This window comes from Cetorhinus maximus, chromosome 13, assembly GCF_964194155.1.
Source record: "Cetorhinus maximus chromosome 13, sCetMax3.hap1.1, whole genome shotgun sequence".
Classification (NCBI taxonomy): Eukaryota; Metazoa; Chordata; class Chondrichthyes; order Lamniformes; family Cetorhinidae; genus Cetorhinus; species Cetorhinus maximus.
The window spans coordinates 50,125,084-50,140,122 of NC_135891.1; the positions used below are offsets into that span (position 1 = coordinate 50,125,084).

Here is a 15,039-nt window from a genome sequence, read left to right on the forward strand (position 1 = left end):
CAGATGAATACTAGGATTGCTGCGGCTCTGCCTGGGAGGAGTGGTTTTGTAGTGCCCAAACCTGCTGTCCTCTCTCAGGATTTGTCCTCTTAACACTGACACTCTGCCAGTGTTCTTGTTGCCTGTAACCCAATCAGCCCATGTCTCGGTGCCTTCTAGGGCCAGCTAGAGCTTCTCAAGGTTGTCCTGTAAGACTATATCTGCATTCTCTCCAACCAAAAGTCAACAGCCTTATGCTGCATCCACTGGGACACCACTGCATAGAACACTAAGCCACGCAAAGGCAGATTGCAGACTAGCACTAAGGGGAATGCACAAAGGGGATTTATTAACATTGGTTAAAAAAGTGGATAATTTGTCTGATCAAATTGGCTTGAAACGTTTGTTTTCTTTCATTTCAATATTGGGGTCAAGGGACTCTGTGACGGTCGGTAACAGTGTGAAGCGTGGGACTGCTGAATGGGGAATTGAGGTTATGTTCACTGGTACCACAATTGGATGAGCCGATCATGGTGAGATTGGCCAAAAAGGGCTTGTGTTGGTTATCTCCTCCCTTCCTCCTGCTCCCCACGTATACTTGTTGGCAAAGACTGTGCCCTCATGATGGCAAGACTGTGCAGGATGCAGCAGACCATGATGAATCACAACATTCCCTGTGGACTATTGCAAGGCTCCTCCAGACTGGTGCAGGCAGCAGAAGCATCGCTTCAGCAACTCATTGTACCTGGCAGCATGACTCTCATTGTTTGCATGATGCCCATGTGTGCTTGGGGTCATGAGCCAGGTGGTCAGCAGATAGCCCTTGTCACTCAAATAGCCACTATCAGGTTTCTCAGGGTAACTCATAAGCTGATGATACAGCAGACTAGCAAAGAATAAAAGGCATCATGACTCGTCAGGATATCAGGCATTCACCTGTATGGTACAACAGCAACTGTACATTCAGGGAGTGGAACCCTTTGCAGTTCCGGTACCTCTTTACATTTAGGTGTGGCTCCTGCAAAGTAACATTCGTGCAGTCAGTGGTACCCCGTACCGTGGGCAAGCCCACTATCCTGGCAAAACCACACGTGAGCTATGCCTGCTTCTCTTGAGAAAGACAGGATGCTTCCGAAATTGTCAGAAATATTGTCAAACATATAGTATGAAAAAAGGGCAGAAGTGATGACTTGAAAATGGGGACTGACTACAGATATATATATGTATTTATATATGTATATATTCTGCTGTCCTTGATTCCAACAAGACAATGATTTTCTGTTCTACTTTTTCATTGTATACCACAAGATTCCCTGACTAGACCATGTTTGCTAGTAGGTAATTGGTCAGATTTCCATCTGTCCCTGTTGATTAGCGTTTTCTTTTTGGGGAGGGGGGGGAACTATTTGTGAGCACCCATATGAGCACCAGATGACCGAGTCTTCAACTGTTTCCAGGCAAAATCCAAACATGGATATGAAGATAGAACAGTGTATAACTGTGATAACTGTCAATAACATGCATGGAGCTGAACTTTGCCTTCTCTTCCTTGCTTTCTCCAGACTATTCTGGAGAATGTCATATACCAAGCTTCCCCTTCCCCAGAGATGATTCAAAGCACAGTTTCACCAATTTATAAGCCAGTCCATCGGAATTGTTATATGTGCTTTCATAAAACTACAACTTCTGGTGAGAAGAAACGATCTATTCATTGAAGAACTAGATGAAGGACCATCCTGGTTGTACCACCAAGGTTGAAAAGAGAAACAGATATGATTAAATAATTCAAGAAGCATGGGTTTGGTGGTACCGAGCTCAGGTTTGTAGAAGAATTGAAGGCTGACAAAACTAAGATCATAGAGATCATCAAAATAATCACTCTTAAAATATCTGCAGAATTTAACATGTTTTTTTATGAATGTGTAAACATATCTTGGTTTATATCTGAAGTATATGTTCCTTTGTTAAGATAATTTATTTCAAAGTAACACAATGGGCAGGATTTTATGCGTTGGCGAACAGGGGCGGGGCCCGCTCGCCGATGCGTAAAATGACGCACGGTGACGTCGGGCGGAACTCCCAACGTCACCGCGCGTCATTTAAATTTTCAGGCAGGCGGGGGCGCAGCAAAATCAGCTGCGCGCCCACCGACCTGTCAATGGCCAATTGAGGCCATTGACAGAGTCAATTAAGTAATTAAAGGACCTGCCCGTCCAACCTTAAGGTTGGTGGGCAGGCCTGGAACCCCGGCGCGAATTAGAAAAAGCATGAAACCTCATCCACGGGCGGGATGAGATTTCATGTAGGTTTTTAAAAATTTTAATAAAGTTTTTGTAAAAATTATGGACATGTCCCAACTCATATGACAGTGTCACATAAGGGGACGTGTTACGGAAATTTTATTTTTCTACTTTTAGCTTTTTGACATTTAGAGCCGATCTCCCTGAGGTTGCACTTAACCTCAGGGAGATGATTGCGCTCTTTTGTGCCCTCGCGCGAAAGAGTGCGCTCTTGATTTTGGGATTCCCCCCCCACTGCCCACACAGGAAGGGCATAGTGCTTCTGTGTGGACATCACGCTGGGCGGGCCTTAATTGGCCTGCCCACGTAAAATGGCGCCGCGGCCCTGATTGGCGGCGCCGATCGGAAGCGCACCTGTGCGCGCCTGCCCTTCAACTTCGCCCCCGACGGGGGGATAATCCTGCCCAATGAATTCAATGATGAGCATTTGATTTGGGTGTTATTTCACATTCCAACCTAAGGCTACATTAAAAAGAATCAAAATTTATTTAATAAATTATGCTTGCTCATATCGGGGTTCATGGCATCTTAGCGAAATTCAACTATGCAAGGAAAAATTACAATATATTTCAGGCATTTTAACCTTCTACTTTATTTTAGGTCCATTTCTGTTCTTCAATAAAAGACCAGCCATTTCACATTATCCAATAGAAACATAAAGTTGACTATTTCTAAAGCAACCTACGTACCGGTAGTTCTCAATTTAACTGACATTTGACCTTTTGCAATTGTTTGCTTTTTTCATTATACTTCATAAGGTTGCATATTTCTTCAATTTAGTCAAACATATCATTAATATTCCCCTTCTCAGCCACAGTAGCCACTGTGTATTAAACACTAACATCATGAGGTTTGATGATTGGAAATCAATAGAGATTTGATTTTCCAAAAAACACACATACATACACACATTTGTGAAATTACATTACATGTAATTTATGTGCATCCCTGACTTGCAGCAAATGTTCTTTCTGTACATTATACAAACATATGCGCAAGAGTTTTCAGAACCAAGCGCCACACGTTTTACCAAGCAGAAACTCTCTTTTGAATCAGGGCCATATTTATATTTATGACATGTGACTGTGCCGAGCTGCACAAAACATCCTTGGGCAATGTGATAGAGAATGAAATAAAATATAATTAACCTGAAACATTGGGCTGGATTTAATGAGAGCGATGGGGGTCTTGCCCACCGGTTAAAGAGCCGGCGAGACCTGCATGTCATCTCATTTTCGGGAAAGCCTGCAGCATCATGTGCAACTCAGGCACTTAACTGGACAGTGGCAGGCCTTCCCCAGGATCCAGGACATGGGGGCCGAAGTACCACCCATCGAGAGCTGCCTGCCAATTAAAGGCCAGCAGCTCTATTGAATGGCAGCACCACCAGGGAGGCAGTGGCTGCTGTATGACACCCGCCCGAGGCCCAGGATCACCGAGGGACACAGGACAAGGTGAGTGATGGCGGGATGGAAGTGGTGGGGTGGATGCCGCAGGGTGGGGGTGGGTTAGATTGATCAGCAACAAAGAAAATGAGGTGGCTTTCAGTGGGCATTAATTGCCAACTTAAAATGGCTCAATTGGCGGTAGGATGGGGAAGGCCATCCATGAACCTTCTTGCCATGGATTCAGTCAGGATAAAGACGGAAAGACGGCGGGGTTCCCACCCAACACCCTCCCAACAATTAAATGCCACCCTGGCTCCAAACTCACCACATTAAATTTTACCCGCTATCTCTGTTGCTCCACAGATGCTACCAGGCTAGTTGAGTATTTCCAACGTTTTGTTTTTATTTCATATTTCCAGAAGTATTTTGCTTCTGTGAAAAAAGAATGAACTCAGATTAAAACGTAACAAAATTTAACAACAAACTAAGCATTGATTTCTGTCAAAGTATGCATACCTTTTCAGTTTTCCTGATGTCAAATTTCTGTATTTGAAATCCATGTGGAATTGGAAATGCTTCTGCATATTTTTGTTTAGTAAACCTAAGGTACCGTCTATATGGAATTTGACAGATGGGGACATCTTGTGGCTATAGAGAGAAAAATAGCTATAATTGCACATTGGAGAAAAGGGTCTGATGTTAAGTGCATTAAGGGGTATATATTTTATTCTCAGTTGAATGCTAGAACAATTTAAATATAATCTAAATAAACAATTAAGAGACTTCAGAATAATTAACTAGAAGCATGGGTGAATGGAAAGAGGAGGGGATGGCCAGAAATAGTAGATTAGATTTGCTGACCATTTACACTTATCTGCTTGGAAATCTAGTCCAGTAAATATTTTCAGATGTACAGATCTGATAATGGAATAAAACATGCTATATCCTAGGAAATTTTGTTTCTCACAGTGCTTCAAAAACATATTCTATTTGGGGAAATCAAAGCCATGAGTCCAATTTATAACTCTGTAAGTAAATAGGTTTCCATGAGTTAAAATCTTGCCAACATCTCCCATGAATCAGATCAGAAGGTAATATATGTATTTTTTTATTAATTCACGAGATGTGGGCTTCGCTGGCTGGGTCAGCGTTTATTGCCCATCCCTAATTGCTCTTGAGCTGGTGGTGAGCTGCCTTCTTGAACTGCTGCAGTCCATATGGTGTAGGTACACTCAAAGTGATGTTAGGAAGGGAGTTTCAGGATTTTGACCCAACGATAGTGAAGGAACGGTGATATATTTCCAAGTCAGGATGATGAGTGACTTGGAGGCGAACTTCCAGGTGGTGTGTTCCCATCTATCTGCTGCCCTTGTCCTTCTGGATGCTAGTGGTTGTGGGTTTGGAAGGTGCTATCAAAGAAGCCTTGGTGAACTCCTGCAGTGCATCTTGTAGATGGTACACACTGCTGCTACCGTGCGTCGGTGGTGGAGGGAGTGAATGTTTGTGGATGTGGTGCCAATCAAGCGGGCTGCTTTATCCTGGATGGTGTCCAGCTTCTTCAGTGTTGTGGTAGCTTCACTCATCCAGGCAAGTGGGGAGTATTCCATCACACTGCTGACTTGTGCCTTGTAGATGGTGGACAGGCTACGGGGAATCAAGAGGTGAGTTACTTGTCACATGATTCCTAGCCTCTGACCTGCTCTTGTAGCCACAGTGTTTACATGGCTAGTCCAGTTCAGTTTCTGCTCAATGGTAACCCCCAGAATGTTGATAATGGCGGGTTCACTGATGGTAATGCCATTGAACATCAAGGGGCGATGGTTGGATTCTCTCATGTTGGAGATGATCATTGCCTGACACTTGTGTGGCGTGAATGTTTCTTGCCACTTGTCAGCCCAAGCCTGGATATTTTCCAGGTCTTGCTGCATTTGAACATGGACTGCTTCAGTATCTGAGGAGTCGCGAATGGTGCTGAACATCGTGCAATCATTAGCGAACATCCCCACTTCTGACCTTATGATAGAGGGAAGGTCATTCATGAAGCAGCTGAAGATGGTTGGGCCGAGGACACTACCCTTAGGAACTCATTCAGTGATGTCCTGGAGCTGAGATGACTGACCTGCAACAACCACAACCATCTTCCTTTGTGCTAGGTTGACTCCAAGCAGCAGAGAGTTCACCCCAATTCCCACTGACTCCAGTTTTGCTGCCACACTCGGTCAAATGCGGCCTTGATGTCAAGGGCAGTCACTCTTACCTCACTTCGGGAGTTCAGCTCTTTTGTCCATGTTTAAACTAAGGCTGTAATGAGATTAAGAGTTGAGTGGCCCTGGCAGAACCCAAACTGGGCGTCAGTGAGCAGGTTATTGCTAAGCAAGTGGTGCTTGATAGCACTGTTGATGACCCCTTCCATTACTTTACTGATAGATTGAGAGTAGACTGATGGGGCAGTAATTGGCCGGGTTGGATTTGTCCTGCTTTTTGTGTACAGGACACACCTGAGCAATTTTCCACATAACCAGGCAGATGCCAGTGTTGTAGCTGTACTGGAACAACTTGGCTAGGGACGCGGCAAGTTCTGGAGCACAAGTCTTCAGTATTATTGGCGGAATGTTGTCAGGGCCCATAGCTTTTGCAGTATCCAGTGCCTTCAGTCGTTTCTTGATATCACGTGGAGTGAATCGAATTGGCTGAAGACTGGCATCTGTGAGAGTGGGGACCTCTGGAGGAAGCCAAGATGGACCATCCACTCGGCACGTCTGGCTGAAGATTATTACGAATGCTTCAGCCTTACTTTTTGCACTGATGTGCTGGGCTCCTCCATCATTGAGGATGGGGATATTTGTGGAGCCACCTCCACCAGTGAGTTGTTTACTTGTCCACCATCATTCATGACTGGATGAGGCAGGACTGCAGAGCTTGATCCGTTGGTTGTGGGATCGCTTAGCTCTGTCTATCACTTGCTGCTTGTGCTGTTTGGCACACAAGTAGTCCTGTGTTATAGCTTTACCAAGTTGACACCTCATTTTTAGGTGTGCCTGGTGCTGCTCCTGGCATGCCCTCCTGCACTCTTCATTGAACCAGGGTTGATCCCCTGGCTTGATGGTAATAGCAGAGTAATGGTAGATAACATGATAAACTTTCAATTAAGTCTACATCGAAGCTGCTGTTTGATTTATTTTGTAAAACAGAGTTCCTTTTTAATGAATCAGTCCATTGTTATAGAGTTTGGAAGAGATGAGGCGAACATTTTCTTAGAGCAAGGTTGATGAAATTCAGACCACTTAATGAAGAAGGCAAAAATACTTCTGGTGAGCTTGTTAATACAAATAATTGAACTTAATAATATATATACTTATCCAAGATTAAACGATTCATAATGCCATCATGGGCAAAACTGCAATATATTGAAGTTCTATTTCCAGAGATACCTTGAGGCATTAGTTTGCTACAAAGTCAGAGAAGAATAAATTTAAACCTGGCCCCTGTTCCACTTAACTGATCAGAGGGACAGACAAAACTATCTCCCAATGCTACTGGCTGTTTTTTTGAAATTTTTGACATTGTTTAGTAATTGGTAATGGCAAATATATTTAAAAAGAAAACAAATATAATCTTAAAACCTATTCAGTAAGCAAAGGACTAGCTAAAATATTTCATGTATTCTTCAGAATGACACTGCTGTCGATGGTGCACAAGCAATACTGTGAGCCTTAAATATTGTCAATTTTTCTAACTTTATTGGAGTCAGTATGTCTCTTAAGTGCTATATCTGAATTACAGTATTACACATGTCAGCATATGACTTATGAGCTGCTTTCTCTGAGATGCCCCAGAGTGTTAATTATAACAGTGTCACAACTGTCCACTAATATATTGCTTTTTATCATCGTTGATCAGTCAGTTACTTGCAGGTTCTTCTTCAAGAGCAGTAACATTTACCCAGGTTTCTCATTGAATTTCCTCCAGTAACATATCCAGCTTCTTTATTTTATAACAGTATAAATACACACAATGTCATTTCTTGAATGTTTGTATCTTGCTCTTGGTATGGATAAAATAATGCTAACGGCACGCTGTAGTAATTATGAATTTATTTAGTGTAATGTACCTTTAAGAATAATACTTGTCAGGCAATATCACATGATCTGTAGTAGCCAATAGGAGAGTAGCGCAGGCTACCTCAGCAATCAATGTAAAGATCGAGTTGGAGTTGAAAGCACACGTGTAGTTGCTGCTGAGTATATTGTAAATAAATTTGAAGTTTCCACCCAAGAGGTGTCTGCAGATCAACTCTATCATTAATAGTATAACTCAGCCACCCTACAACAAACTGGCGTCGAGGGTGAAACAGGATTGAACAGAAGAGATCAAGTTAAAACGATATCACCACTGTACCTCACCCAGTGATTGTAGCAAGCTCCATTAGAATTGAAGAAGTTATCCCCTCTCAAAATGCCACAATTTGGGAGAATTGATCCTTTTGAATCGGCGACAGATGATTGGTCTCAATACATAGAACGGCTCATGTTATTTTTTCAAGTGAATGAGATTACGGGGGAAGAGAAGAGGTGAGCGATCCTCTTGAGTACTTGTGGGAGCAAAACCTACAGTCTGATTTGAAGTGTGATGGCACCCAATGCCCCAGATTCAAAGAATTTTGATGAACTGGTGGACCTCGTGAAGAATCACTTTCAACCCAAGCCCTCAGTCATGATGCAGAGGTTCAGTTTTAATTCATGAAATAGAGCCCCGGGTGAGACAATTGCTTGCTACGTTGCAAATTTGAAACAGCTAATGGAACATTGTGAGTTCGGTACAACTCTGAATGACATGCTCAGGTATCATTTAGTGTGTGGTGTGAAATAGGAAACTATTCAGAAAAGATTAATGTCTGAAGTGAGTCTGGATTTCAAGAAGGCACTAAAAATAGCGCTGGCCATGGAAAGTACAGTAAGAGATTCAAAAGCAATACAGGGTGCGCAAAATGATGCCGTCCTCCACATCAGGCTGGAAACCTCAGCCGAAAGTGGCGCAAAAAAGCGAGACTCTGCCGAGAAGCGGGAAACAGTCCCCGCTTGCCGAAGAATAAAGAAAATAACTTGGCAGTGAAATTGAAGAATAATTTTAATAGAGGTGGAAACAATCAGTCTTTTAACGATTGGCAGTTTTAAAAAATTGAATGCTACTATTGTCATAGATATGGACATATAATGAGGCAATGCAAGGAAAGATTCAGAAAGGCTTGTAAACAAAAGAAGAAGCTCAATGAAATCTACAATGTAGAAGAGCCTGAAACAACAAATTCAGACAGTTACTCATTGTTTAATCTGAAAGTTAGAAAGACAGAACCAAAATGTGTCACAGTGAAAGTAAATGGCAAATCTGTTAGAATGGAAATGGATGTGGGAGCTTCCACTACAGTAATTGGGAAACATACCTTCAGATATTTGAACAATGCTGAACATCAACTAAGTTTAGAAGAAACAGCCGCCAAACTAAAAACATATACGGGTGAAGACATTCAAGTAAAATGCATAAGCAGAGTAACTGTCCATTATGGAAGCCAATTGGCAAAGCTACCAGTGTTAGTATTGAGAGGCAGAGTGATCCTCTGCCTTCTAGGGCAAAATTGGCTAAGGGAACTCAACCTTGATTGGCCACTGGGATTCTAAAATAAAGCTGGAAGCATTCCTGTTTTGAAAAAGGCGTGTGTAAGGACTCAAAAACCTGAAGAAATGCAGGCTGTCTTAAGCAAAAACATGGAAAAACAGCAGAAGAAACTTGAAGAGACCTTGCTTGATGACACAGTTCGAGACGAGGTGAGAAGCCTTTGCAGGAAAAAAGAAAACCTGTTTAAAGACCATCACACACTGCAAGATTCCCTCAGGTCAAAGTTTGTACCTCTGGAAAAGTATGAAGAGAAACAGAAAGAATTCAGCATTTCTCTCTACAAACTGAAGAATGAGATGACAAAGAAGACACAACCATGTTCCATTTTGCATGAGGTAGCAAACAAATATAAAAAAGAGATGGAAGAGCTGAAGAATCAGCTAAATGAAGCCAAAGAGGCTTTGGAAGCAAAAGTCGCACAATTTCCCAAGAAACAGATAGATAATGAAATTTTGGGAGACTCAGCCACTGAGCTCAGACAAGTTGAGCCGGCATCTGAGAGAAGTCTGGCCAATAGTGAAGTCAAAAAGAAGGCTGAGAATAAAGTCTGTGCTAGAAAGAAGAAGGCATGTTGAAAGAAGGTAGAGAAATACTAATAGGGCTTTAATTCTGGCAGCAGACAATTACACTTTTGTACATAGGCCTGGTAATCAAATCACAAATGCCAATGCCCTTAGTCATTTGCCTTTTGCAGGAAAATGATGAGCATGTCCCAGTTCCACAGGAACTTGTGTTACTGTTAAATTTCTTAGATTCCTCACCAGTAGGTGCTCAACAGATCAGAGACTGGACAAGTCGGGACCCAGTCCTATCTCAGGTACGAGAATAAGTGCGATATGGTTGGTCACAGGAGCCCACATCTGACGAAGCAAAACTGTACTTCAACAGAAGACATGAAATAACCAGTCGGGATGGCATCTTATTGTGGGGAGCTCCCCAAAAGGCAAGGGAACCACTTTTATTTGAACTACACAGTGCCCATCCAGGAATTTCGCAAATGAAGACCACAGCACAGTTATCTATAGTGGCCTGGGATGGTGAAATAGAGAGTTTAGTAAAGTACTGTGTGCAATGTTAGCAACTGCAAAAGTTGCCAGTGACAGCTCCTTTACACCCATAGGAGTGGCCAGGTAAACTCTGGGTGCAGTTACACATTGACTAAGTTGGACCTTTCCTGGGAACAATGTTTCTGCTCACTTTGATGCCCATTCAAAATGGTTGAACGAATGGTTGGTGAAGTCCCCAAGGTTGGCCGCTACAATTGAGAACTATGCCAGAGTTTGCCATTCGTGGACTACCAGAAGTCGTCATTTCCGATAATGGCACGGCATTTACGAGTGCTGAGTTTCCATGGTTTAACAGCCTCAACTCACACACTCAAGCCCAACACGCATTCACTGGCACCTCACTCACTGCCAGCTCAAGGAACATCGCCACCCATTCCTACACACACACCCTCACATGTCCATCTGGCCTCATCTCCTCTGGAGAATGCCTCCTCAGCCTTCACCATCTTGAGGCCACTTGCACAGATCAAAATGTGCCCCCACATACACTCTGGGTTACCCTCCTTCCCCAATACAGCCCTCGTCCTGCAGTCTCTTCCCTTGCCTGAGGCCACTTCTTCCCCCAGCGCCCCCCAAGCAAGAACTTGCCCTGCAGCCGTTGAAAATCCACCCACATATGGCTGATCTGGTAGACAAAGACCTTAGCCAATAGCCCCTCTAAAAATCATGTGGTGCTGCCTGTGAAGCCTGGCGCTGATGACTGTGAGTGCTGACCAAAGCAAGGTAGGCCAACAAACCTTGAAGTCCCGAGCAAAGTGCAGCCCGTCAAGTGCACGCCTTATGTACGCTGTTGTGAAACACACCAGCATGTTTTCCCACCAACATGGGCAGACGATCCAGCAGGGGTGGGATGAGTCTGGTGAGCTGGTCTTACAATTATATGCTGATGTATTGCAATGAGGTTCCCAATGTCCGATGGCAGAGAGCGTAGCCCGCCATCAGCGGGCGGAGCGGACAATCATAAAACTGATTTTAGGCCTCCTCGCCATATTGTCCGCTCATGCCGCCGAACACGCCTGATGCCGGCAGGCATGGAAAATCCCAGTCTTTATCCAGTGAATAACTATAAGCCATACAGAGCAATGAAGCCCCAGTTTTGATTCTCAGTGCTGGATTAACTGTTTTTTGCTGGGTCAACAGTAAGCTTCAGTTTGGCTATGCATCCCTTTAGTAGGGCAAGGAAAATTAACCAATACTTTTACTTCTGATCGCCAGCCTGTTGAAAGTGTGTAAGTATGTGCATCAGATGCCTACTTGAATAGTGTGGAGTACGTGAGCAATGATCACTTCTTTGATGTGCTGGAGAGTTTCCATTATCTGTGGGGCCAGACCCCAGTAAAGAAAATCGTCGTGTGAACAGATTGCTGAGCTGCTATCAACTAATGTCATTAAGGAGAGGTGGTGGAGGGAAAAAAATAAGTGCAGTGCAGGCTAAGTGTTTTTGCTAGTTCATACCAAGGTGCGAAACACAGAGAGAGAAAAAATTACAGTGTCTGCATTTATTATGGTCTCATTGTACCTGAGAATTGTCCAAACAACCTGCTTCTTCTCTGTGACTATTGAAAGCACAAAGTTCCTTGAAAAATATCTTGATATGAGCTTATGGCCTGGTTATCACTCCTAGTGACAAATGCTTTCTGCTCTTCTTATCCAACAAGTGTTTTTTACATGCCTTTTAAAAGCCTCTCTGAAGTCTTTCACCTGGAGGTATGATAGAAGACTAAAGTTTTGACAGCACTTTAAAAATTGCTTTTCTTCAATCACTGGAAATTGACTGAAGGAGTGGTGAAAGTGCTGGGTTCTGCTTTGATAGGAACATGATTAGAATGTAAATTTTGACTGTGTTCCAAGTTATTTTGCCAACAGTCAGCACAATTTTCCTGAATATATGTCCAAAGATTGAATGATGCTTTGTAGGTTAATAAATGAATTATGAAACAAAATGGACTGAAGTTAAAAAAGATTCTACCTTTGAAAAGATTCACATTGTGAAGCTATAAGGGGAATTTAATATAAAGAGGACTCATTGATTATCCTGTTTAATTCAAATTATGATTCATTCTATAGCTTTTTTGTTCTTGTCTATATTTAATTTTAAAAGCAGTCTTTTTATTCCCCCCTTTGTTCTTAGATGACTCATATCCACTGAGAATTCCTCGTGCAGAAACCATCCCCAGTTACAGCTCACAGCACTGACAAAAACTTCCAAAAGCTGGAACATTTTCTAATGGCTCTGCTTCAGACTGTGACACCGAACCTGCTCAATGGAACAAGCAAGAGGAACGCTGAGCGAAATGGACCGGGGTTTAAATGATATTTGCAATCCCTTTTCTTTTACAAATTCACACTTCCTCTTCAGGAGTTGCAGTAACTCAAAGGGGAAGGAGGATTGAACTAAATGCACAGAAAGAAAGGTTTGCTTTTTCTAAAGGTTTGAGCTTGTGTTCCAAAATGTACAGCATCATTTCCAACCATGACAATCAAGTATTTTTGTTAAGCACTAAGATTCAAGACTGTGTTGATTTAGCAGCAGCATCACAAAATTGTTCTTTTGATTAACAATAAATTCATCACCTGTACAGATTTGTGGTTGGATATCTAGGTGCTGCTTACAGAGGATACAAATTTTCACTAACACATGGATTCATTTTTAGGCTTTAGTAAGGTACTACTTATAATTTTGTGCATTTCCAGGTTTGTCCGAAGTGTGCAAACTGCTCTGTATTACAACCGTGTTGCTTTGGCATCTGTTACCGATTTTTTTTTTAGAGCACCATACAATTATCAATCCAAAAATGGAAAATGAGGAACAATCTCTGAGGTTCAAGATTTTGCAAAGTGAATGGAAAGTACAAGTAAGTTGTAGTAACAGATATTTCACAGCATTTTATGCATTAGACCATAATATTCAGTGGTTTTAAGAAAATTGTTCTGGATTTGGACTATTTCTATCATTTAACATCTTTGCTTTCAGGCATTAGTTGGGCAGTTGACTTGGGTATTTGTTAAGACAAGATCTAGTGTGCTCAACAATTCAAAGTACTAGCGCCAGAATAAGGGAAATTAATATTCTAAATGTGGCACCCAAATTAACTAAGGTTACTGAACCATGGGGAACCAAGACCACAGAATGTAAGATTCATTTGCTCTTATACATTGGATGTACCTTAATTACAATACAACCGATGCAATTTTTTGCTGGTAATTTAACTTTCAATTCTGTTCAGTTTTAGATGTATGATGTTCTGATATGCTGGGATAAATACGTCATACATACGACATGCATACGTCAAATACCAAACCCAGTTCTGATAATCACTCTTATTCAAGCATTAACCTTTCGGATACCTGTGCTGCATACTCAAAATTTTTCATTTTAATTTCAGATTTCCAGTATTTATAGTTATTTCCTTTTAAGCACCAAGCAATTCCATTTGCGGTTCCTCTGGTCTCTCCTCTTGTCCTACATGGAACAAACCTGTTCACATTCCCCATGACCCCTCATAAATACCATACCAACCCATGCCCACCACTATTCCCCATGGCTCCTTATAGCCCCCATGCCAACATTTGATCTCCCTACCCATTACTCTTTTCCCTTGCACCCTCCTTACCAACTCCTGTATCCACCATGGCAAAACTCAGGAGCCATGCTGAGGTAAATTAAAATAAAATTCTAAGTATCTATTATAAACTTCACTATACAAAAAACACCATTAATAGAAGCCCATTCAATTAATTCAAATCCCTTAAAGTACTTAATCCACCATAACAACAACAAACAATTGCATCCAAATGCCCACATCAAAGATAGCTGATCCCTTAATAACCTCTTTGAGCAGTCAATCAAACTATGAACTTAAAGCCCCCCAGTGTGATAATGACAGATTATGGAAGCAGTAAAGCAGTATTAGTAATATAATGATAGCCCTTAGGTTTATGTCAACAAACGGCTATTGAAACTGAAAGCACTATTTTTTTCAACTCAGAAACACAGAAGGCTGTTTCTTTTTTTCAAAGGGCAGGGAATTTAAATAGCTTCACAGCTTAACAGTTCCACAGACCTTCTCCACCTTTTATGAACATTTATGTCTATTCTTTAAAAAAATATAAGTTACACACTGCAGAATGAGGAGATAGTTCCACTGAAAATATGGTCTGTTTGAACTCAGCACTGAGTTAAAGTGGCCTTGTAGGGTTCGGGTTTCCCCATGTGTAAATCATATTCTGCCCCTTTCCCCAACTGGCAAAATTAGGATCTATCGGAAATAGGGGCAGATCTTCCAGATCCGAGGTCCCAGCACCATTTTAGATAAGGCACAGAGTCCCCACAACTCTGCAAAAGTCTGGGCCAATATCTGGTAGTTGCTATTAATCCTCTTGATAGATCACTGGGGCTCCATTTGTTAATGGTTTCCTGTTTTGCCCTCCCCTGTACAATCATCTGTCACTGATACTTAAAGCCTGACTGCAATTTTGCTAAGACACAATTTGCAAATTGTTTTTTCTTGTCTTGTCCCACAAACCAGCAGAACTCACTGTTACGGGGGATGCAGGACTTAGAACTTCTCCACCATCTGATAACTGGATGCCGATTAGTGTCAATGTTTAGCCTGTTCAGTAGTCAAACCA

The 15,039-nt window shown here is 42.1% G+C and overlaps 1 protein-coding gene across 2 annotated transcripts in view; it reads left to right on the forward strand.

Moving 5' to 3' along the window:
• Positions 1-12,978, forward strand: part of LOC144688602 (docking protein 5-like) — a 510,185-nt gene extending 497,207 nt beyond the window's left edge. For both annotated transcript variants that reach the window (XM_078555371.1, XM_078555372.1), the window contains one exon: positions 12,539-12,978. In XM_078555371.1, the coding sequence (XP_078411497.1) occupies positions 12,539-12,603 (65 nt within the window). In that variant the 3' untranslated portion in view covers positions 12,604-12,978. The remainder of the gene's footprint in view (positions 1-12,538) is intronic.
• The last annotated feature ends 2,061 nt before the right edge of the window (positions 12,979-15,039 follow it).